The sequence below is a fragment of the Microtus pennsylvanicus genome, chromosome 1 (genome assembly GCF_037038515.1).
Source record: "Microtus pennsylvanicus isolate mMicPen1 chromosome 1, mMicPen1.hap1, whole genome shotgun sequence".
Lineage (NCBI taxonomy): Eukaryota > Metazoa > Chordata > Mammalia > Rodentia > Cricetidae > Microtus > Microtus pennsylvanicus.
In genome coordinates this window covers 83835010-83861343 of record NC_134579.1, presented here as the reverse complement: position 1 = coordinate 83861343, position 26334 = coordinate 83835010, and the positions used below count along the sequence as shown (strand labels likewise).

The window sequence follows — 26334 nt, the reverse complement described above, 5'->3', positions numbered from 1 at the left end:
GTTGATTATTGTTCTCTCAAGGTCTGTGAAGAACTTTGTTGGGATTTTGATGGGGATTGCATTGAATCTCTAGATTGCTTTTGGTAAAATTGCCATTTTTCCTATTTTGATCCTCCCAATCCAAGAGCAAGGGAGATCCTTCCATTTTCTGGTATCCTCTTCAATTTCTTTCTTCAAAGATTTAAAGTTCTTGTCAAAAAGATCTTTCACTTCCTTGGTTAGAGTTACCCCAAGTTATTTTATGCTGTTTGTGGCTATCGTGAAAGGTGATGCTTCTCTGATTTCCCTCTCTGCTTCCATATCCTTTGTATACAGGAGGGCAACTGACTTTTTGGAGTTGATCTTGTATCCTGCCACATTACTAAAGGTGTTTATCAGCTGTAGAAGTTCTTTGGTAGAGTTTTTGGTAACCCATGTTTAGTCAACACTCTGCCACATACCTCACAAGCTCCTTCCTCCCTGTTTACTAGCAACTCACCTGCATGACTCAATTCCTCCTTCTACTTCCTCTCCCTGCCCAGAAGTCTTGTCTTTACCTCATGCTTAAATAATGTCCATTCCATCTTCCTATTACAGCAATCACACCAATCTGTCTTTACAGTGCACACACATCCCATGACAAATCTACATCTATTTTATGACATGTTTTTATTATTGTTGTCATTCATGGAAGAGTTCACATTTTTGAAACCCTGACATTAGAGAATAGACGATCAGAACAAAAAAATACAATAAAAATTGGTCAAATGTTTAACAGTTTTATTGCACAGACACTGAATGAGAAGACCTGAATTTTAAACAAGCTGATACTTATTTAGTATCACAAAAATCATAGGAAAATAATGCTTATATAGACATAACCTCATTACATAAGCAAGCATATGCCAAGAAATTAAAGATGCATCAAGATCTGAAACAGTATGACACTGGATGTTTTTAACACATTACCTTAACACAGAGTCAAGAAATCTTATTGCTTAATTTACTCCTACTAGAAATATTTACTTATTCATAATAGTTAATGCTTGAATAGTATGTTAACAGTGATGCATAAATTCTGTTTACAATAAATGCTTGATGACAATGAAGTCCAAATCTGGATACAATGTTTCTAAATTCATAAGAACTGTAAAGCTGTCTATGTATTGACTAAGCTTTGAAAATTAATTGAATGATGCAAGTCTCTATAATAACTTGGTTAATGTATGAAGATCTGTACAACAAATTAATGTGAGATATATTAAAAAATTTATGAAATGTACATCACACATGACTTTTTTTATGCTTTCTAAGACTTGAGTTTGTGTTAAAGGATTTACCACATTCTTTACATATGTAAGGTTTGTCACCAGTAAGGAGTCTATGGTGAGTATGAAGAGCTGAGATCTGGGTAAAGGACTTGTCACATTTTTGACATCTCCAAGGTTACTCACAAGAATGAATTCTGTAGTGATTATGAAGTGTTGAGATATGGGCAAAAAATTTGCCACATGATTGACATCTGTAAGGTTTCTCACCAGTATGGGTTCTTTGATGACTGTGAAGATTTGAGATCTGGGTAAAGGACTTGCCACATGCTTGACATCTGTAAGGTTTCTCACCAGTATGGATTCTGCGATGAGTATAAAGAGTTGATGCCCTGGTAAAGGACTTGCCACATTCTTGACATCTGAAAGGTTTCTCACCAGTATGGGTTCTGTGATGATTATAAAGTGTTGAGACATGGGCAAAAGACTTGCCACATTCTTGACATGTGTAAGGTTTCTCACCAGTATGGACTCTGTGATGTCTGTGAAGATCTGACACCTGGGTAAAGGACTTGAGACATGCTTGACATGTGTAAGGTTTCTCACCAGTATGGATTCTCTGGTGAGCTTGAAGATTTGCATAATGGTTAAATGACTTGCCACAATCTTTACATTTGTATGGCTTCTCTTTGGGATTAATTCTCTCATGCATAGTGAGGCATACACATCTGTATAAGCACCTTCCACATTCCATATAGTTGTTTTGACTTTCTTCATTTTGATTGCTTATATAATGCTTCTCTTCTTTCTGGTTATGCTGGAACAAAAATAAAGGTGTGCGTTATAATAAAAAATCTCCTTAAAATTATCGTGTATGTATTGGTTGTAATAACATCATTAAATGTGTAAGACTTCTCACAACTAGAAAACCTAAGATATATTTTCAGTCTCATTTAATTGAGAAAAATCTTCTCATGTATATGTCAATTGAGATATGTCACAAAATATAATTATTAATTAAGGGAATTAAATGTTTAATAGCATATGCATCATTCAATTTCAGGTTTTTCAAAATTATTTGTACAATATAAACATGTTTTAAAACATTTTTTTTCTGAGAAACTGCTTCTGAAAATAATGTGACATCTTTCAAGATAAGGTAGAGATTACTGACATTTTTTGGCAGGGCTACCCAGTGTGGTTGATGAATATAGATTATTTCAATTATGACATAATCCATTCTCCTTTCTCTCTTCATCCTGAAAGTTTTTTAAGTCACTACTTACAGCTACTCCTGATATCAATTTCTGAATAGGATCTTGTCTATTCTCCTGTGAAAATAGGTCTTGTGCTTGATGAAAATAGAAAACTGGAAGGAAGAAAAATATATAATTATCTGCATTAGTACACTATGTGAAACATTTTTAGATATACAAGTAACACAGTTTTATAAATATGTAGACCCATATTCAAGGTGGCATATTACAAAAAATAAACTTCAAATCATTCATTCTAATAAAACAATCTTTTTAAGGCAAATGGACAGATATTTTATAACATACATTAAATAAACTATAAAAATGGAAGGATCGAAGTTATGTTACCTTAGAGATTCCAGTCATAATTTTGAGAATTAAGACTAAAATAGGTTGAGTGAAATGATCCCATATAATCAGATATCTGAATACATGGTCTGAGTTGGTGGATACTTGTTGTTAGGATAAAGAGTTATCAACTTAAAGGAACATATATGTCCCTGGACTGGCTTTGAGAATTTTAATGCCTTCAATTGCCAAAAGTGACCTCTCTGCTTCCTGCTGACCTCTCACTGCTGCTCTAGTCCCTTGTCAGCTGCTACCTCTGATTCATTATAATAGATCTTTCTTCTGTATTTTGCCTTTATCTTGGAGTTTTATCACAAAAATTGAAAAGTAACTATGTACAAATCCTATAACCCAACTACAAAAAACACTCATTTTATCTTAATGGATATAACTCATCTCCACAATCTTTTCGAATGAACAAATTGAATAATATTAGTAAAGAATGCAGAATATTTATTAGTAAAGAAAGAAGGAAATGAAGAACAGGAAACAGTTATTACTAATAGGTCCACAGGGAATCAAGTATGCCACAAAGAAGGGGTCCATAAATTTTCAAGGAAATTCACTAGGACTGATCTTATCAGAGATACATCTTAATAAAATATATTCTGATTATGACTTTTAATCCCTCAAAAGCCCTGAGATCATCCCCATATTAACTAATGTCTGAATTTACCCACTTTCTGTCATGTTGTAGAAAAAATATAGGCATCTAAAGAATGAGAATAAAATAATGTAATCAGAGCCAATGAAATCAGACAGGATAAGAGAAGACAAGGAGACAAAGAAAAAGCACAGTCAACAGGTATAGAGAAAGACACATAGTTGTCCATACAAAAACTGCATAAAACAAAACAAGGCAAAACTCTAGAAGTTATAATATGCAAAAAGATAGCATAAGGTCAAAAAATAGAAACAAATAAATTCCCACACTAAACATTATGGGGAAAAAGAATGTACAAATATTTCATTGAGTGGTGTTCTTGTTATCCATCGAGTGCTGGGTATGGGGCCTTCCTATAACAGTGACTCTTATCCAGTTCATGCTCTCTTCAAAAAACTAGTTCTTAGGGACTTGTGGTCTACTGGAAATAGCTTCGGTAAGATTAGAATTAAAAGCCATCTTTTTGTTAAATGTATTTTTCTAGATTCCTTTACAAAATAAGTTTTCATAGATGAGTGGACTTATGTTAGTATCTACAATTTGATTTTATTAATCAATATCAGTTTTCAACCATACAATTATAATACAAATGCTGATTATATAACTGCAGAATAAAATTGTGGATGAGCTTTTTTTTTTTTTTCATCTGCAAGATCCTTGGAAACCCCAATATGGCCTGCTTCAGGGCTGAGGGGACCAGAGAGCCAATGGGGAAGGGGGAGAGGTTGTTTCCTGCCCCTCCCCCCAGCCCGCCTTTTAGTCTACAATCCTGAAACCCTGCCAAGAGGGGAACTGGAGAGGAGAGCAAGTAACCACACAGCCAGAGCACCTGAAGTGCAACTCTCTGGGAGAGTCCCAGGGAAATGAATTCACACATCATACCCCACACACTAATAGTAGGAGAGTTTAGCACTCCTCTCTCACCAATGGACAGGTCAGACAGAAACTTAACAGAGAAATAAGAGAATTAACAGATGTAAAGAATCAAATGGATTTAACAGACATCTATAGAACATTCCGCCCAAACAGGAAAAATATACCTTCTCAGCAACTCATGGAACCTTCACGAAAATTGATCACATACTCCATAACAAAGCAAACACCCACAGATACAAAAAAAAATGGAGAACCACCTGTGTCTTATCGGATCACCATGGAGTAAAGACAAAATTTAACAACAATACCACTCCCTGGAAAGCCTACAGACTCATGGAAACTTAACAGTCAACTACTGAACCACCCGTGTGTCAAGGAAGAAATAAAGAAAGAAATTAAAGTCTTCCTTGAATTCAAGAAAAATGAGGACACAACATACCCAAACCTATGAGACACTATGAAAGCAGTGCTAAGAGGAAAGTTCATAGCACTAAGTGCCCACATAGAGAAAACGGAGAAAGCTCATATTAGAGACTTAACAGCACACCTAAAAGCTCTAGAAAAAAAAGAAGCAGACTCACCCAGGAGTAGAAGACTGGAAATAAGCAAACTGAGGGCTGAAATCAACAAAATAGAAACACAGAGAACAATCCAAAGAATCAATGAAACAAAGAGCTGGTTCTTTGAGAAAATCAACAAGATTGACAAACCCCAATCCAAACTAATCAAGAGGCAGCGAGAGAACACGCAATTTAACAAGATCAGAAATGAAAAAGGGGACAAAACAAGAGACACTGAGGAAATTCAGAGACTCACTAGGTCTTACTACAAAATTGGAAAATGTAAAAGAAATGGACATTTTTTAGATAAATACCATATACCAAAATTACATCAAGACCAGGTGAACAATTTAAATAGACCCATAAGTCGTGAGGAAATAGAAGCTGTCATCAAAAACCTCCCAACCAAAAAAAGCCCAGGGCCAGATGGTTTTAATGCAGAATTCTACAAGAACTTCCAAGAAGAGCTAATACCTATACTCCTTAATGTGTTCCACATAATAGAAACTGAAGAGTCACTGCCAAGCACTCTTTATGAAGCTACAATTACCCTGATAAGAAACCACACAAAGACTCAACCAAGAAAGAGAATTACAGACCAATCTCACTCATGAACATCGATGTAAAAATTCTCAATAAAATTCTGGCAAACTGAATCCAAGAACACATCAAAAAAAAAATCATCTATTATGATCAAGTAGACTTCATTCCAGAGATTCAGGGCTGGATCAACATATGAAATCTATCAAAGTAATCCATTATATAAATAAAGTGAAAGAAAAAACCATATGATCATTTCATTAAATGTCAAAAAAATTGACAAAATTACACCCCTTTTTGATAAAGGTCTTGGACAGATTAGGGATACAAGGATCATATCTAAATATAATAAAAGCAATATACAGCAAACTGACAGCTAACATCAAATTAAATGGAAAGAAACTCAAACTAAAATCAGGAAGAAGACAATGCTGTTCACTCTCTCCATATCTCTCCAACATAGTGCTTGAAGTTCTAGCAATAGCAATAAGACAACATAAGGAGATCAAGGGGATTCGAATTGGAAAGGAAGAAGTCAAACTTTCATTATTTGCAGATGCTAAAATAGTGTTCATAAGTGACCCCAAAAACTCTATCAAAGAACTCCTACAGCTGATAAATACCTTCAGTGGTATGGAAGGATACAAAATCAACTCCAAAAAAATCAGTAGCCCTCCTATACACGAAGGATAAAGAAGCTGAGAAGGAAATCAGAGAAACATCACCTTTCACGATAGCCACAAATAGCATAATGTATCTTAGAACAACACTAACCAAGGAAGTGAAAGATCTATTTGACAAAAACTTTAAGTCTTTGAAGAAAGAAATTGAAAAGGATACCAGAAAATGGAAGGATCACCCATGCTCTTGGATTGGTAGGATCAACATAGTAAAACTGGCAATGCTACCAAAGGTAATCCATAGCTTCAATGCAATCCCCATCAAAATCCCAACAAAATTCTTCACAGACCTTGAGAGAACAATAATCCACTTTATATGGAAAACAAAACAAAACAAAAAACCAGTATTGCTCAAACAATCCTATACTATAAAGGAACTTATGGAAGCATTATCATCCCTGACATTAAACTGTATTACAGAGCTACAGTAATGAAAACAGGTTGGTACTGGCATAAAAACCAAGACGTTGACCAAGGAAATCGAATTGAAGACCCGGATATTAATCCACAAACCTATGAACACCTGATCTTTGACAAAGAAGCTAAAATTATACAATGGAAAAAGTAAAGCATCTTCAACAAATGGTGATGGCATAACTGGATATCAACCAGTTATGTAGAAGAATGTAAATACATCCATATCTATCACCATGCACAAAACTCAAGTCCAAATGGATTAAAGACCTCAATATAAATCCGACAACACTGAATATAGAAAATACAGAAAACACTATACCAAGTGAGATAACCCAGACCCAATAATATGAACATGGTATGTACTCACTCATTAGTGGATTCCAGCCAAAAACAAAGGACATTGAGCTTATAGATCATGATCCTAGAGAAGGTAAGTAATAAGATGAACCCAAAGAAAAACATATATAGATCCTCCTGGAAATTGGAAGCAGACAAGATTGCCAGGCAAAAGTTTGGAGCATTGGGGTGTGGGTTGGTTAGGGGAAAGGGGAGAGTGGGGGAGAGAAGGGAGAAGGGGAGGGTTGGGGAGAACTTCGGGGAGTGGGATTTTTGAGATGGAGCAAGGATGGGATATGGGAGAGCAGGGAAGAAGATATCTTAATTAAGGAAGCCATTTTGGGGTTGGCAAGAGGCTTGGCTCTAGAGGGGTTCCAGGTGTCCACGGGAATGTCCCCAGCTAGGACCCCGGGCAGTGGAGGAGAAGGACCTGAACTGGCCTTGCCTGTAGTCAGACTGATGGCTATCTTGAATATCTCCATCGAACGATGGATGGAGATAGAGGCAGAGACCCACACTGGAGCACTGGTCTGAGCTCCCAAGGTCCAGTTGAAGAGCAGAAGGAGGGAGAAGATGAGCAAGGAAGTCAGGACAGCAAGGGGTTGGTCCACCCACTCAGACAGTGTGCCTGAGTTAATGGGAGCTCACCAAATCCAGCTGGACTGGGACTGAAGGAGCATGGGATCAAACTGGACCCTCTGAATGTGGCTGACAATTGGTGCAGAATGAGGGGCCAATGATAATGGCACTGGGATTTGTCTCTACTGCATGTTTTAGCTTTTTGGTATCCTAGTCTATTTGGATGCACACCTAAGCCTGGATGGACAGGGGAGCCCACAGGGCAGGGTACCTTGCCCTCTCTTAGGACTGAAGGGGAATGTGGGGGAAGGGTGGGTGGGAGAACGGGAGGGAAGTGGGAGGAAGGGAGAAATTGGAAAATTTGACTGGTATTATTTATAAAATAATAAAATAAAAGAAAATAAATAAAATTGTGGATAATACCATACATATATAATTTATTTTTCATGATTATTTAAACTATTTTGAGTTTTTTGTTTGTTTGTATCCATATGTTGCTGAAGACTTGTCTTTCTGCGATCTTCAAGAATTGTGTTAGAATTTAATGAGATTTTCACTGAATCAATATATTACTTTCAATAAGTTCATTTTTACTACATTAACTGACCAATCCTTGAGCACAGAAATTTTTTCTATCTTCTGATACATTTCTATAAGGATCTTTAACTTTCTTAGTTCAAATTCCCCCAAACTATTTTCTGAGGCTATTGTAAAAGATATCGCTTCCCTTATTTCCATTTAAATCTTTTCTCATTTCTATAGAGGAGCACTACTGCTTTTGTTAGCTAATTTTGCACCCCTTAAATTTGATTAAAGTTTATCTCACTTGTAGGAGATTCTTGGTGGAGTTCTTTAGAGTCTGTAAACCTAAATTCATAGCATCTGCATATAAAGTTACTTTGATCTCTTCCTTTATTATTCATCACTTTTTGATCTTCATTCATGTTACTGTTCTAGCTAAGATTCCAAGTGCTGTATTGAATAGATATGGAGAAAGTGAGTCCTATTTAAATGGTTCCCTATTTTAGTGGAAAGGCTTTGAATATCTCTCGATTTAGTTTGGTGTGGGATATAGGCTTTCTGCAAATTGTGTCTTTCATTTGGAGGTATGTCCCTTGCATCCGTAATCTCTCCAAGACTTCTATCAAAAACGGGGTGTTAATTTTGTCAAAGGCTTTTCTGCATCTAAGGAGATAAACATTTGGAATTTGACCTTCAGTTTGTATAAGTGGTAGATTACATTTATTGGTTTTGAATTGTTGATCTAGCCCTACACGTCTTGAGATGAAGCCTATGTAGATCACCTTTTTGATATACTATTGGATTCATGATGCAAATATTTTATTGAGGACTTTTGTATATATGTTCATAATGAAATACAGGCATTCATTCCCATTGCTTCTGGTGTGACTTGCCAACTAAAAAGGGACTCACAGGTGGACATGGTACAAACAGTAAGAAAATATTCAGTTTTAACTAGTATGCTTCTTATATCAAACCCATTCTATGGACTGTTCAGAGCTCTTTCTGGACAGAGTGATAATACATAGTAAGGCAGGAAGTCATGAATGACTATAAGAAAATAGTACTTTTTATACACACCATGACAGTTGCCCATAAGAACTCAAGTGATTAGGATAGCATTCATCAGACCTGAGCAAGCTCAAGCCAGATTAATATTCTAGGAAGAAAAGCTGATGGGAACTGGAGTACCAAGCCTTGCTGAGAAGTTCCTATCATCTTAAAGATGATTGGAGAAAGAGCATTAAGTTTATTTTTAAAATGTGTAACTCCTGATACTTCAACCATATCCAGGCCATTCTCAACACCCGGGATTGTATGGGAATTACAGATTGAACTCTGAGTATAAATAAAGATGGGAAAAAAATCAAAGATATCTGAGGAAGCAGAACATGGGAAGAGTTGGGGAATTGAATATGATCGAAAGTCATTATGAGGCATTCAAAATAATAAAAATATATATGAAAAATAAAAGTATATACAAATTTGCTTCTCCAAGCAAACTCAAATTTAGACAAATATAAAAACACATAAGAAAACACAACCTTTATGTGAAAAGCAACATAAATTTTGATATTCAGAGATTTTCAGATATTAAAATAGACCAATAACATGTATGAATAAACAACTCCTAGTTTCTAATGAATATTTTGCAGAAATAGAAAAAGTTATCTTTGAAATTCTGTAGATTTTAATGCAAAGAATGAATTCAACAATCTTCCAAAATGAGTCCAACTATAAAATTTATATTTTCTGATTTTATGTGATTCTAACAAACTGTGAAAACCACATAATAAGTGCAAACAAACAGACATGAACGTGTACAGAGAAATATTCTTTGAAACACTGTGAAAAGTTTTTTAATGCTAATTTTCATTTCAATATTGTTCATTTCAGGACGTGGTAGCATTCAAGGATATGGCAATAAATTATCTTCTGCTTTATATCATAATTAAAGTTAACTATTCAATGTGAATTTTTAGGTCAATTTATGTGAATGAGACTTAAAAAAAATTTAGAATAATTATTCAATGTGAATTTTTATACCATTTCAGGTAAAGATCTTTGCAAACCCCACTTCAGGAGAGAATTCCTCCATGTCCTATGTTTCCCACATGTGCTAATACTTCCTGTGGCTTACCTTTTTCATTGCCTTCTTTCTCTCCTGTGTTCACATTCCAGGGCTCTTTGCCTTGTTCAAGGGAGCTGATCAGATCTGGTTTTGACAATGAAATACCTGAATATTGGAAGAGATATATGGGTATAACTTGGGATAATAGTAAAAACACGGATTTCTAATAAACCACCATACTGACTATATAAGATGGCATATAACATAAAATTCCAAATATAATTACCTAATTGCTATCTCCCAATATTTTAAAACACCCAAAAGCATTTTTTTTTTTTAGTATTCTGTACTTTGGGTTTGTTTGTAAATTACTATTGAATCTAAATGCAAATATGTAATAAATCATTACATTACAAATCAATATATAATCTATGGTGTGTCTGAAAAGTAAAATGTATTATAAATGTTTGAATGATGAATGCCATCTCCAGGAGTCAGGAGTATATTGACAAGATAAAGTTACACAAATCATTGTGTTCTAAATGATGAACTCTAAGATTTTTATTAAATTGACATGTGAAAGTGAGGCTGACAATTCAGACATAGATGTAAAACACACTTGTAAGAAACAATTACGATAAAAAAGAAATCATGAAAGAAAAAAAATCTCACCCACAGAGACCATGTTACTGTAGTTCTCCAACATGACTTCCCTGTACAAAGACCTCTGTGCAAAGTCGAGGCAGTCCCACTCATCTGGAGAGAAATCAATTGCCACATCCTGGAAAGTCAAGATTCCCTGTCATGAAAGGAAAGAGTTTATCAAGTGCCCACGAACACATTTCTTTACTTAGACTATGAATACAAGAATTTATCACAAAACTTGAAGTGTTCTTGATTAGCATTATTCTAAAAGACATACTCCAAAATATAGTCTACACTGAAAATCTGTGTGCTGAAAATATTAAATCAAGAAGGATAAACTTAAGGTGTAGATGTACAGGCAGAAAAGGGGTATGTGAATGGGAGCCAGACTATCTTCATGTGAAGTCCAGACTTCACCATTTAAGGGCATCTATTTCTCATGGCAAATTGTTTCTTTAGGAACCACAGGTAAAAGAACCATGAGCTGTAAAGTTGCAACCATGCGTGCATGCACCGTTGTGAAATGAAAATATGTCAAAAGTAAGATGTGGAGCAAGGGACAGAAATGCCATATTCAAGAATGAAGCAGAAATTCTTACTGCAAATTATTTCAATGACAACAGTGGGAAAGACCATGAAAGAGATGACACCTGTGTGTGGCAAGCTGGGAAGAGACTGACTTCTAATGCCTTAATAAGTATTGGGAACACTGTGGGCAGATTTACGAAGTAAAACTGAGGTGGTAGATTGCACAGCTGATGCATGACTTGGATCAGCTGACATCCAAAGCTGACTCTCCCCTGAAGCTTCAGGGTTCCATCATTGCTTCAAGAACACAAGATGAGGGCTGGAGAGATGGCTCAGTGGTTAAGAGCACTGTCTGCTTTTCCAAAGGTCCGGAGATCAATTCCCAGCAACCACATGGTGGCTCACAACCATCTGTAATGAGGTCTGGTGCTCTCTTCTGGCCTGCAGGCATACATGCAGACAGAATATTGTATACATAATAAATTAATATTTAAAAAAGAAAAAATTTAAAAAGCCACAAGATTAGTATGAGAACTAAATTGTAGTAAGCTACTCATCAAAATTTACTAAGAAATCAATAAAAACACCAATAAAATGTTGATTAAACCACCCTGGGAACAGCAGTCCCATAAATTTGATTTTCTAGAATAGATCTAGCATTACAAACTGCACCTTGCCCTTCATATATTTTTCTACAAGAATCTTCATGGGGAAGATAGGAAGAAAAGGACAAACCACAAAAGACATGCCCTGTTTGACAGCGTGGTTATATTATTCATCGTACATTTCATTGTTGTCTTTCTCCTATTCTAATTCTTGAACATATTCACTCTCAGTTAACTACATCTTAATCATTTTCTTTTATGTTTCATATTATTGTACTGTTTTACTGGGTTTTATGTTTTTTCTGTATGTTTCTGTAGTACACAGTTTTCTTCCATTATTCCAGTTAAAAATCTGTGTAATTTACTCATTCCTAAATTATTTTTTCTGCCTCCTTCCAACCTTCTCCTCTCACATTATTACTGCAGTCCTTCATAGTTTTACTGATTTTTAAACACTGTGGATACTATAATACAGCTATAGTTTTCATCAATCTGCATTTTTTCTTTATCATTAGTTGGTTTAATACTGATTTCTATTCTCAGCTAAATTATATTAGTTCCTAATATTAGCAGCAAGTTTAATAAAGACATGATCTAATTTCATTATTTTTTAACCAATTCACAGTATCAGAAACTACAACTTTGATTGCAAGTGTTCATTGTAAAGAGAGTCACTTGACTGGGTGAAGGCCTTTGCTTTCTTCTATACTATGCATGCTAAGCCCTCACTGTGACTCTTCTTGTATATCCTGATGTTGCCATGTGTTGTAGAGAACTTGCTTTAAAAGAATACATAGGTATTTTCACAATGGGTATATTCAGCATTTGGAGTTGTTCTATAACTTATTAATCTATACTTACATTATCTTGAAAAAACCCCGCGCCACAGAGTAAGTGATTTTGGAAAGAGATCTGGAAAGCTCATACCTCCAAAGACGAGGGAACATTGCAAGAGAGATATGGGAAAGCATAAAGGAGCAAGAGGATTTGGAGGAGTAAATATAAATGCTGTGTTCTGGATACGACAGTCAATAAAATATGAACTTTAAACCAACAGACACAAAATACCTGTAGAAAACTGAAGTTTTAAATATTCCATCATGGATAGAAGAGGGGCTTATGAGGACTTCTACTTTACTGAAAAGCAACTGAGTTCAGATGGTTGCATGTAGAGGAGATGTCATTTTCTTCAGTAAAGGAGTCACTGGTAAATTTGCCATGCTCCAGTAAAAATTGCACTAACATTTTCATACAACAATCTTTTAAAATTTAGTGGGTCCTAAATGAACTTGAGCACGTGAGACTACTACTTGCACAAAAGCTTATCAACTGGATTTTTAAGAAAACAGAAAATGGCAACAGAGATAAATATTATCACAATAAATTATATACATGAGTGAATGATCAAAAGAACACAATGTTATGAATTTAAGAATTAAGGAAATAAAAAGAACAATGTAGTAATTAAGAGTCACAAAGAGAACTGAAATTCTTTCTCCTGGCCATGACATAAGAATCAAGTAACAGCAGGAATGGTTGCCTAGGGCTATGTAAGATGGTGTAAGTCAAAATTCCAATGTGGTTCAGGAGGTACCTCCTAAGGTCCCTCTCAATAGCTGAGGAGCTACTAGAAGCTGATTGCCACTATGAGAATGTGGGACATTTTGGGGAGGAAAATATAGCCAAGAGTGCCTTACCCATGTCACAGTGGATGGAGCCATAAAAATTTGGACATGTATTATACTACCTAGATTCACAGGGTTATTGGTAACCATAAAAATCATCATAATAAATAGGACCAAAAGTAGGCATAAAAAGAAAACAAGCGATCATGGGGTTAATTCATGAGAGGGAGAGCACTGTACATAAGATTGAAATACATTGGATAAAGGTATGGCAATTTCAAAGCATGAATAGAATCATCATTTCCATAACATCCTATTTGCTGATATAACATCAAACCAATTTTCACAGCCAGTTTTCCAACATTTTTCTTCATGCTCTAGCTCACTGAGTGTTTCTGAACCTCCCCAGCACATAACCTTCCCTACCCCCAAATCAGTTTTGGTATGTATTACAATTTAAACACAGAATTACTCCAGGATGCACCCTACCTAAATCTGAAACTCACAGACATCTCACACTAAAATGCCAAATTCTCCACCCAGTCAGCTATCCTTCTAAAAACCAAATAGGACAAGGAACCATATCCTACACATCACTAAAGTACCTTTAGTACACCTGACTTCACTCTAATAAGTCATTTCCATTCTCTAGAATTTGCATGTCCACATATCCTCCCCTCTGCACCAAACTGCTCTATCCATATCAGGCACAATAATACCAAAGTCACATGCCCATATCTCATTGCAAAAATACAAACACTGTGAAAGGAACAAGTCAGTATCTCCTTTCCAAAACATACTAACAAAATAGAAATGTTTGTCAACGAGAATGACTTCGATGAAACATAGGAAAGAGAATTTAAATGAACAATCAAACGTTCATGAAAGATTTCCAAGAGAAAACAGACAATAAAGAGAAAGAAATAGCTCAATGAAATGAGTAGAAAATGAAATTCAATAGATTAAATTAAGTTTTCCTCACGATGAAAAAGAAAACACAAAAAAAGGTCAAGAAATTTACAAAAAACCCCAAAAATATAAATCTGAGAATTTGTTTCAATAATAATATACAAACACTGAACAGGAGTCAACTGAAATTAATTTGGAATAAAAATATTCATTAGGATCTAGAGAAGTGTCTCTGAGGTAAAGAGCACTGCTGCTCTTCAAGAGGTCCTGAATTTAATTCCCAGGAACCACATGGTGGCTTACAACCATCGATAGTAAGAACTGATCCCTTCTTCTTGCATAAAGCTGTGCATGCGGATAATCAGATACATAAAATAAATGAATAAAATCTTCTCAAGAAAAGAAACAGTCATTGTACCAATTAGAAAATTCAAAGGAAAGACATCAAAAGTATCAGGGACCTAAAGGAAAAGAGATGACACGTAGAAGAAATAATAAAGAATTATGATTACTCTTAAAAAAAACAGGAAAATACTACACAAGAAATGATAGATAACATGAAAAATCCAAAGCTTTACGTTACAACCATAGGTGAGGGTGAAATCCCAAGTAAATGACATATACCACATCTGCAAGATATGGAAGAAAACTTCCCAAAAACTATAAAAATACTCATGCATACAGCTACAAGAAGCACACAGAACATCGAAATGATCAAATCACAATAGAAAACCCCAATGGTATTTTCAGCATCTAATTAGAAGATAATGCATTTTAACTTGGTTTTCTAGTGAATTATATTATTGATTTTCATATGTTCAACATCCATACATCTCTGGGATAAAGCCTACTTGATCATGGTCAATGTCTTTGCTTTGTTCTTGGATTCAGTTTATAAGTACTCTGTTGAGTATTTTAGCATCATTTTCATTAGCAAAATTTGTCTGAAGTTCTCTTCTTTGCTGAATCTTTGTGTGATTTGAAAATCAGAGTTAATGTGCTCTTATAAAATGAATTTAGTATTGTTACTTTAATTTCAGTTTGTGGAACAATTTGAAGAGCATATGGTCTTCTTTGAATATCTCAGAGAGACGCCTGTCCTAAAATCGTCTGATCCTGGAAATTTTTGGAGGTGGGGGCTGTTTTTAATGACTGGCTTTATTTCTTTAGTGTTTATAAGTCTACTTAAGTTGTTAATATGATCCTGATTGAATATTGGTTAGGAGTATCATTGAAAAAGATCCATTAATTTTAAAATTTCTTATTTTGTGGAGTACAAGTTTTGAGCTAATCATTATCATTTAATAATGTCCCACTTTTCATTTCTTATTTTTTTTATTTGGATATTCTCTCTGTATTTTAGTTAGTCTGGACAATCTTGTTGATTTTTTTAAGCAAGACCTCTTAAAAAAGAATGTTAAGTCTTTGAAGAAAGAAATTGAAGATACCAGAGAATGAAGAACTTTTCCATGCTCTTGAATAGGAAGGATCAATGTAATAAAATGGCAATCCTAAAAAGCCATCTACAGATTCACTGCAATCCCCATCAAAATCCCAACACAATTCTTCACAGACCTCAAAAGAACAATACTCAAAGTTCATATGGAAAAACTAAAAGTTCCAGATAGCCAAAACAATCATGTATAATGAAGGAACCTCTGGAGGCATCACCACCCCTGACAACAAGCTCTATTTTAGAGCTACAGTACTGAAAACAGCTTGGTATTGGCATAAAAAGAGACAGGTTGCCCAATGGAATCAAATCAAAGACCCAGACATGAATCCACACAGCTATGATCACCTAATTTTAACAAAGAACTTAAAATTATACAATGGAAAAAAAGAAAGCATCTTCAACAAATGGTCCTGGCATAATTAGATGTCAGCATGTACAAGAATGCAAATAGATTCATACCTACCACCATGCACAAAACTCAAGCCCAAATGGATTAAAGACCTCAATATAAATCCAACCACACTGAACCTGACAGAATAAAAAGTGGGAATTAAACTTCAATGCATGGGTACACCAGATCACTTCCTAAATATAAATATAACATTACTAGCACAGACACTGAAATAATAAATAAATAAATGGGACCTCCTGAAACTGAGACACTTCTGTAAAGCAAAGGAGGGAGTCAATAAGACAAAGAGCCACCCTACTGAATGGGGAAAGATCTTCACCAACCCAACATCGGACAGAGTACTGATCTCCAAAACATATAAAGAACTCAAGAAATTAGACAGTAAAATTCTAAATAACCCAATTAAAAAATGGGGTACTGAACTAAACAGAGAATTCTCAACAGAAGAATCTCAAATGGCTGAAAGACACTTAAGGAAAATTTCAATATCCCTAGCCATCAGGGAAACACAAATCAAAACCATCTTACACCGGTCAGAATGGCTGAGATCGAAAACACCAATAATTGCTTATGCTGGAGAGGATGCAGAGTAAGGGAAACACTTGTCCCTTTCAGCTGGGAATGTAACCTTGTACAACCACTCTGGAAATTAGTATGGTGGTTTCTCAGAAAACTGGCAATCAACCTACAAGACCCAGCAACACCACTCTTGGGCACATACCCAAATAATGCTCAACCATACTACAAGGACATTTGTTAAACTATGTTCATAGCAGCATTATTCGTAATAGGCAAAACCTGGAAATAACCTACATGTTCCTCAACTGAAATATGGATAAAGAAAATGTGGTGCATTTACATAATGAAATACTACTCAGCCATAAAAAAACAATGACATCTTGAAATTTGCATTTTAATGGCTGGAACTAGAAAATTAATAGTGAGTTAACACAGACCTAGAAAAATCAGCATGGCATGTACCCACTCACAGATGAATATTAGCTATATAGGAAAGTATTAGGAGCCTATAGTCCACAACCCAGAACATTGGGCTGACTTCCCAAAGTCCAGTTGAAGAGAGGAAAGAGTGAGAATATAAGCTAAGAGGTCAAGGCTATGATGGGGATACCCACAAAACAGCTTACCAGAGATAATGGAAGGCTTCCAACTCTGGCCTGACAGCAAAGGAACCAGCATAGGACTGAGCTATGCCCTCTGAATGTGGGTGACAGTTGTATGGCTGGGGCAGACTGTGGGGCCACTGGCAGGAAGACAAGGATTTATTCCTTGTGCTTGTCTTTCTGGCTTTTTGGAACCTATTCTCTTTGGAGGGATACCTTGCTCAACCTAGATATATTGGGGAAGGCCTTGGTCCTGCCTCAAAGCAATGTGCTAGTTTTCGTTGACTCCCCATGGGAAAATGCCTTACCCTCTGTGAGGAGCGGATGAGGGGTGAGATGGGGAGACAGGAGTGGGGAAGGTGGAGGGAGCAGCGGGAGGGAGGGAGTGGAAAATGGATTTGGCATGTTAAATGAGAAAAGATTTTTTTAGATAAATTTTAAAAATTCATTTTAAGCAGAAAAATATATATTATACAAATATTATTATACTTTTTTGAGTCACATAGTTCAGTCTGCTTTCAAACTTCACAAAAGTAGTTTAGTCTGGCCTTGAAATCCTGAGAATATAGTCATGTGTCACTACACTTAGCCCAAAAAAGTAAATTGCATAGTTAAAGACTCAATAGGGGTTCGCCATATATTGTTACCATTTAAAAATAAAACAACTTGTATTTGTTAAGTATTTCTCTTATACTGTTTAAAGCTTTTATTTCAGACATAAGGAATGTATGGGTGTGTGTACATCTGAATGTATGGATTATACTTAAGAAGAACGAATAGTCATTTGAGATACAGCTATGGGAAACGATTTTAAGGAAATAGGCCTTTGGTGTGGTTCAGTGGGTAAGGGCCCTTGCCACCAAGCCTGTGGACCTAAATTCATACTCCAGACCCCACATGCTGGTGAGAACTGACATTCTCATGTTAACCTTTGACCTCCACACATGCACCATGACAAAAATCCACACAGGCACACATTAATGCATGCATACACATTCTCTAAATAAATAAATGACTAGAGAAACATGTGAAAAGATACAGGCAGTGGGAACATAGGTTTTTTTTTTGGGGGGGGAATCAATTAATTTAGCTAGATTATTGGAATGGCCTGAGTATTAGCTCACTCTATGGGATATGGGTATGAGAAAGTTTTCAGAAGCCTGCAACTAAACAGAAGGTTTGGCTTACTTGGAAAAGAATCAAAACATCTATGGAAGATGGATATTCATCACAACTGAATGATCTTCAGCTCTTCTCTTTCAGACATTCACATCTATGCCTTGCATAAGATTGAGTGCTTTTAATTTCTTGAGCATGTCAACCATAAATACTGTGTGATTTTGATGACACATTACTCAAATGCCTATAATGTCAGATTGGAAACTGTGCTGATCTGGCATACTGTGTAAGAAATTCTTGCCTCTCTACTCTTATCAAAACCCTGACAGGCTTTTAAATAACTGTTAGACTTGACTATGAGTTGCTTTAGTATACACATTGTCTTTAAAATTTAGAATCTATTTACCATGCTAAAAGATTGATTTCAGGTAGGTGTCTGTTTGTCTGGCTCATCATTCTGTTTTATGGAATACAGCAAGATTCCACCAGACACATTTAGTTAAAATGAAGTAAAAATTGCAGTGTTTGAAAATGCTAATGCCTTGTGTTATCTGGATTTACTGATCAAATCAAAATCAGTGTTCCATTTAAAAAAAAACTCACTGATTACAGAGAACTGGAGTTGGTGTCTATATAGCGTCTTTATCACTACCTGAGTCTTTGGTACAGCAAGGTAGTCTACATACAACTGAGAGCAAACATAAGCATCAAGTCCAAATATAAACCATTTGATCTACATTGGTGTCCTGCCCTTAAGATATGATAGTATAATTGTGGCACAAATCTTGTGGGAGTAATAATTCAAAACCTGATTTGACTTAAGCCTAACTCCACGAGATGAAACCCATACCTCACACTGTTCTGGTGACCAAAAACCAGAAACTAGATAGCCCAAAGACCTGACATAAATAAAACCCAACATTACGGTTCTAAAAAATAAAAATAAAATTGCTCCAAATGACATTCTACTATACAGGATATACTAATAGATCCAAAGCCTTGCTCAACCAAAAAGAGGATATTCCTCATGTAATAGTTGGAGAGAAAGCAGAGAGGCTCACAGCCAAAATATATACAGAGATTGAGAGACCTTGAAACACTGCTAAATGGAAGGTCTCTTTCAAATACCTTCCCTCAGGGATAACAGGACCAAGCAGAAAAGGAGGAAGATAACCACATGCCCCTCCCCCACACAAACATACACAGCCCTCTACCTCTACTGGATTGAAGCCCATATTAATGAGCAGAAACTGAGGCAGCATATACAGGTCATGCACAGTTCTGCACCAAATTTAGTACTGGAACTGAAGTATGAGGTGGACACATGCCCAGATCCCTAGCCCAGAAGCAATCTCTGACTGATAACCCCTTGCAAATGAAAATTTGGTTTGCTTCAAGGAATTGTCACTGGGATAAGAAACTACTCTCAAAGGTAGGTTGCATGCTGAGCCTCATAGACTCAACAGCATCTTGGAAGTTCCTTGTGTCATAATGTCATCTAAGAACTTTTCAACTTTTCTTTCCCTTATAGTTTATTTTATTTACATATTTTCTTATCACTTTTTACCCTAAATGATATTACAGTTTCACTTCAGTGTTTTAGGGAATCCATGACCTTGAAAAGCCGGGCACGCCTTTAATCCCAGCACTCGGGAGGCAGAGGCAGGTGGATCTCGGTGAGTTCGAGGCCAGCCTGGTCTACAAGAGATAATTCCAGGACAGGCTCCAAAACCACAGAGAAACCCTGTCTCGAAAAAAAAAAAAAGAAAAGAAAAGAAAAGTCATGGGTCTCTGCATCTATATTTGTTTCTTGTGCCTCTTTTGGAGCTACTTTTCATGTGATTGTTTTTTCCTATTATTCTGTGTTAGTTCTGTTTTATCTTACTACATCATATTATATTTTGTGTCATTATTCTACCTTAGTTTGTTTTCTATTGAGAGACAGAAAGGGGATGATCTGGATGGAAAAAGGTATGGGGATTAATTGGGAGTCGTAGAGGGAGAGAAAACCATAATCATGAAATTATGTGAGGAAAAATATCTATTTTCAATAGAAGGAAAATTAAAAATAACAAACCTATAAATACATACCTATTTTTCTGAAATCTAGACATGAAAACAATTGTGTTCATGGGGGGAAATGTGGAGAGATCCCATGCAAGGGAGCCTCCAATGCAAGGGAACAAATCAAAATATTTAGGGACAGGTGCAATTTGATATTTATGTTCATCAATTGGCAATGCTCCAAAATAATTATTGCTGATAACGTGAATCCAATGCACTCTGGCTACAGAATGAAACACTATATACAATCCCAGAAACACAAAAGTTAAACTAATGATCTCTGAAGTGATAGATGTTGTAGCAGAGAGCCAAGTACAGGTGAATGAAGTCAACATCAATACATTAAGATGAACTGATGGCAGCTTTTCACACAGTCACATCATTATTGTAGTGACAGTGATTGCCCACGAAAGAAAGCACGGAAAGTGTAGAGTGAATACATCAGTACCAGTTTTATACTAAGTATAAGCTACATGTATCATCCACATTCTACATTCTCAAGGGAATGCTGTATATGTAGTTTTGTTTTTCAGGAGCATATGACATTTCTAATTCTACAATCTCATAACTGAAAGAGTTATGCTAAACAATGCATTCCAGGTGGTTTAATATGCATTTTCTAAGTCAGTAACAAACAGAGCCATAAGACGTAAGCCATGCCATACATTTGCATTTACTGTCTTTATCTGAGGACATGAGAGAGTCTATGGAAAACTAGTCATCAATAAGATATAATATTCACCTGTCACTATGGAATTCATAGTGATAAACATCATCAATTCACTGAGGATATATGTCCTGAAAAATAAGCGGGCAAGAACAAAATGGAGGTATATCCACACTGGGTAAACAATATAAATTTAAAGACTCAATCTTAACTCTCATAAGAAATACAAGCAAATGTCAGTCAAAATAAACTGTAGGCTGGACTATGAGAAACAGAGATGTACAACATAAACATTCTTTGCAGAAGAATTGAGCATAGTCTCCGAGCAGAGACATACTTACTGTAGAATCAGCCTTCTCTTCTGTTTTAGGGAAAACGATGTGGCCTTGTGGCTCCTGGATTCTTTCTTGAGGAATTTGCCTTAAAATTATCAACAGACACCAATCACCTGCTACAGGCACACTCACCATCTGTAGAAACACAGAAATCAAGAGCGTATTCACTCCTGGCTTGGTTCCACAGATACTCATGAAAACAAGAGAGATTAAATGAGTTTCTCCCTTGCTGAGTTCAAGTGGTCTGCTCAGCAGTGAAGTTATATAGTCAGACCTTAGGCTGTCCTGCCATGTTGTGCTCAGCCAAGGCAAAGCAAAAATGTGGTAAGGAAAGCTGAACTCAAATGTACATCAGAATCCTATAAAGTTAATCATGAACTTCACTGTGTTTCTGCTGGCCAGGTTCACAAAGATGGGGTTGCTACTTAGATTAATGAATGGAAGCTGTGGAATGGGATGAAGCACAACTGAAAGCAATTTCATGTCAACATGCAGTTATTCATGACTGAAATTCTGAGGAACTATAACTACTTTTGGATTCTTTTAACAGAAGCATTAGAGTTGAAAATACATCAGCACTAGACATTGTTTATTAAGCATATAGCATATTATCACAGTATGTTATGACACATTCTAATGGAGTCATATATACTGATGAGAATAAAAAGTAGATACTGTGCTTACCATAATTCACGTGATGATTCTACTTTTAGGAACCATCTTTTTACTGAAACATACATCCTCTGCATGAAAGTTGTAGGGATGGGGGTAAAGAAGAAGCCCAAGAACCTAAGAATGAATTTCTAATGTGTTTTCAGGTGGTTTACAAATATCTGTACAAGCTTGAAAGATACAAGTGATTTTTTAATTGTACTTGTTCGCTAGTGATCAATTCAGGGCAGTATCATGTAAGAGGTTAACTGTTATCAGTAGTTTCTTTTGTTTAATTTTCATAATTGCAAGTATACACATTTTCACAATATATCCGTGTGTCTGTGTGTGTGTTTGTGTGTGCAATATCCATAAGAAGATTTCATAAAATTCACCCCCAATTTCTGGCTTACACTTTCTTTTCAACCACTCTTCTACAAAGATATGATTACTCTACTACAAATATTTATTAGTTCCTTTAGCATTCCTCACACAGGACAACAAAATACGTAACTTTAAACACATTATAAAAGAGAAAGTGGGAAGTACATTTGAACTCACTGGCACAGGAGACCACTCCCCAAAAATAATCCCAATAGTACAGACACTGATTGAAACAATTAATAAATGGGACCTCCTGAAACTGAAAAGCTTCTGTAAAGCAAAGGAAATGGTCAACAAGACGAAACAACAGCCTACTAAATGGGAAAAGATCTTCACTAACCCCACATCAGACAAAGAGAGGTCTGATCTCCAAAAGATACAAAGAACTCAAGAAACTGGTCATCAAAAGAAAAAATATGGTGGTGCACGCCTTTAAGCCTGGCGATGGTGGCGCACGCCTTTAATTCCAGCACTCGGGAGGCAGAGGCAGGCGGATCTCTGTGAGTTCGAGACCAGCCTGGTCTACAGAGCTAGTTCAAGGACAGGCTCCAAAGCCACAGAGAAACCCTGTCTCGAAAAACCAAAAAAAAAAAAAAAAAAAAAAAGAAAAAGAAAAAATAATCCAATTAAAAAAAGGTAGTACAGACCTAAACAGAAAACTCTCAACAGAAGAATCTAAAATGGTTCAAAGACACTTAAGGAAATGCTCAACAACCTCAGTCATCAGAGAAATGCAAATCAAAACAGCTTTGCGATTCCATCTTAAACCTGTAAGAATGGCCAAGATCAAAAACACGGATGACAACTTATGCTGGAGAGGTTGTGAGGTAAAGGGAACACTTCTGCATTGCTGGTGGGAATGCAAGCTGGTACAGCCCCTTTGGATGTCAGTGTGGCGATTTCTCAAAAAATTAGGAAACAACCTTCCTCAAGACGCAGTAATACCACTTTTGGGTATATATCCAAAGGATGCCACAAGGACATATGCTCAACTATGTTCATAGCAGCATTGTTTGTCATAGTCAGAACCTGGGAACAACCTAAATGCCCCCCTGACAGAAGAATGGATAAGGAAAATGTGGTACATTTACACAATGGAGTACTACACAGACGAGAAAAATAATGACATCTTGAAATTCATAGGCAAATGGATGAATCTAGAAAACATCATATTGATTGAGGTAACCCAGGCCCAGAAAGAGAAATATCGTATGTACTCACTCATAAGTGGCTTTGAAACATAAAGCAAAAAAAAAAAGCCAGTCTACAATTCACAATCCTAGAAAACCTAGACAAAAATGAGGACCCTAAGAGAGACATACATTGATATAATCTACATGGAAAGTTGAAAAAGACAAGCTCTCTTGAGTAAATTGGAAGCATGGAAACCATGGGAGAGAGTTGAAGGGGAGGGAAGAAGCAGGAAGGGGAGCAGAGAAAAATGTATAGCTCAATAAAATAAAAAATATAAAAAAAAAGAAAATCCTTGCCAGAAACATCTGCTGAGCACTGACAAGAGATGCTTACTGTAATAGGTTGATGCTCAATTCTCAATTTATTCACCCTGACACCATAAAGTTCTCGTGGAATAACATAATTCTTGTCTTTTTTCCAGCAGCTGATGGCCCATATACTAGGAGGTGAGGAAAGTCACCACCCTGCACGTAGGGAAGAAGGAACAAGGCATTTCACGCTCATCAAACCCAGGTGCTCCAGGTTAAATGAACTACTTTTTTTTTTTTTTTTTTTTTTTTTTGGTTTTTCGAGACAGGGTTTCTCTGTGGCTTTGGAGCCTATCCCGGAACTAGCTCTGTAGACCAGGCTGGTCTTGAACTCACAGAGATCCGCCTGCCTCTGCCTCCCAAGTGCTGGGATTAAAGGCGTGCACCACCATCACCTGGCTAAACGAACTACTTCTAAGGTACTATGAAATTTTGTTTACTATCTAACTCCAATAGAAATTTATCAAACTCTCAAATTTGCTTTCTCTGGGCACTAATTCAATCTAACTTGCATGCATAATACAGAACATGCAAGGCACAACACTAAATGCTTAAAGCCAGGGACTCCCTCAGCAAGCTCTCTGAAGGGCACTGTCAAAAATGAGGGCTGATGGGAATGTGGAACAGATCTCTGTTACTGTCTTCCCTGGGTTCCCCAAATGATTTTCTTGCTAAGAAGTGGGTACACTGATTCCCTTGCAAGTTCATTTGTTAGGTACAGGAAGACTGCACATAAGGGATGCTATGGGAAAGAGTGTGTTATCAAACAGCAATAAGAGAATGACATCAAACTAAAGGGCACTATGGGCATGGGGGCTTGATCCGATGAGAAGATGTAGACTTTAAAAGTAAATTATTAAGGAGTAGAAATAGTATACTAACCCCTGTCCTAAGAATATAAACAAGTAGCCACAGGAATCAATAAAATGTGTCCATTCTATGGCTAGAAAACTTAACATTGGCCAGGCGGTAGTGGCGCACGCCTTTAATCCCAGCACTTGGGAGGCAGAGGCAGGCGGATCTCTGTGAGTTCGAGACCAGCCTGGTCTATAGAGCTAGTTCCAGGACAGGCTCCAAAGCCACAGAGAAACCCTTCCTCGAAAAAAACAAAAAAAAAAAAAACTTAACGTTGAAGCTACTGTAAAAACAGGTGTGCATACACATGAAGTATAATGCTCGACTTTTATAATATTGCACGCATTATAAGAACAACAACAAAAAAGACAACTAGCCGAACGGTGGTGGCACACACCTTTAATCCCAGCACTCGGGAGGCAGAAGCAGGCAGATCTCTGTGAGTTCGAGACCAGCCTGGTCTACAAGAGCTAGTTCCAGGACAGGCCAAAAAACACAGAAAAACCCTGTCTCGAAAAACCAAAAAAAAAAAAAAAAAAAAAAAAAAAAAAGACAACTAAAACATATCTTCCACTTCCCTCCCGATTCTTCCAAAAACTCTCATATGGAGGATAGAGGCACTAGGTAAAATAAGTCCTCGTTTTCAAAAAGGACTTAGTTGTGATTCCGAAGAGGCTAGTAACTACGAACAGGGTGCAGGGCACTGTCCCCTGCATCAGCCCGCCATCTAGCTACCTGCAGCAGGAGAGCCTATGGGCCCCAGCCCTTCCTACAACCGGGGTTTGCAGCCTCCGCCAGGTCCGCACACCAGGCTCAAGGGACCCCGGGCAGCAGAAGCAGCACTCCGGGGAACTTGTCACTTTGGGTCCCCGCTAGCCCTGCAGCGCCCGCCTTCTCACTCCCTTATCCTCGGGCTTTTCAGGAAGCGGCGGAACGTGCCGGCCTCCGCCGTCCCGGTCTGCTCACCAGGTTGCTCAGCTGCGCCGCCTGTTCCTCGTGATAGTCCAGCCAGGCGAGGTAGCACGGCCGGTATTTGTCCACCCAGAAGCTCATGGCTGCAGGAGTCTCACCGGTGCGCCAGCCAGCTAGACGAGTTTCCCGCGAGCTCCAAGCCTAGCGTCACTTCCGGCAGCGGACGATTTCCGGATCGGGGACTACGGAATCTGAATGGAGCCTGAAAGAGTCACCTGTGTAGCGCGCAGCAGCCTCTCCACCCCAGTTTCCTTGTCCCCCGTCCAGCACGGGAAATTCATGGTGCAATCTTTATCCCTTTATTCTCACCCTCTGTGACATTTTAGACAACATTCCATGGAATTAAAGACACATCAATGACATCCAATCTGAGGGCTTAGGAAAGGAA

The 26334-nt window shown here is 36.9% G+C and overlaps 1 protein-coding gene across 1 annotated transcript in view; it reads right to left on the bottom strand.

Annotated features, from left to right (window-relative positions):
- LOC142849300 (uncharacterized) overlaps positions 1–26082 on the bottom strand; it is a 44875-nt gene extending 18793 nt beyond the window's left edge. Inside the window, exons 1-6 of the mRNA XM_075971221.1 lie at positions 25941–26082; positions 21589–21717; positions 10769–10895; positions 10166–10261; positions 2534–2616; positions 1500–2064 (exon numbers count right to left, since the gene is read on the bottom strand). Coding sequence (XP_075827336.1) covers positions 1500–2064; positions 2534–2616; positions 10166–10261; positions 10769–10895; positions 21589–21717; positions 25941–26027 — 1087 coding nt within the window. The 5' untranslated portion in view covers positions 26028–26082. The remainder of the gene's footprint in view (positions 1–1499; positions 2065–2533; positions 2617–10165; positions 10262–10768; positions 10896–21588; positions 21718–25940) is intronic.
- Between the last annotated feature and the right edge of the window lie 252 nt (positions 26083–26334).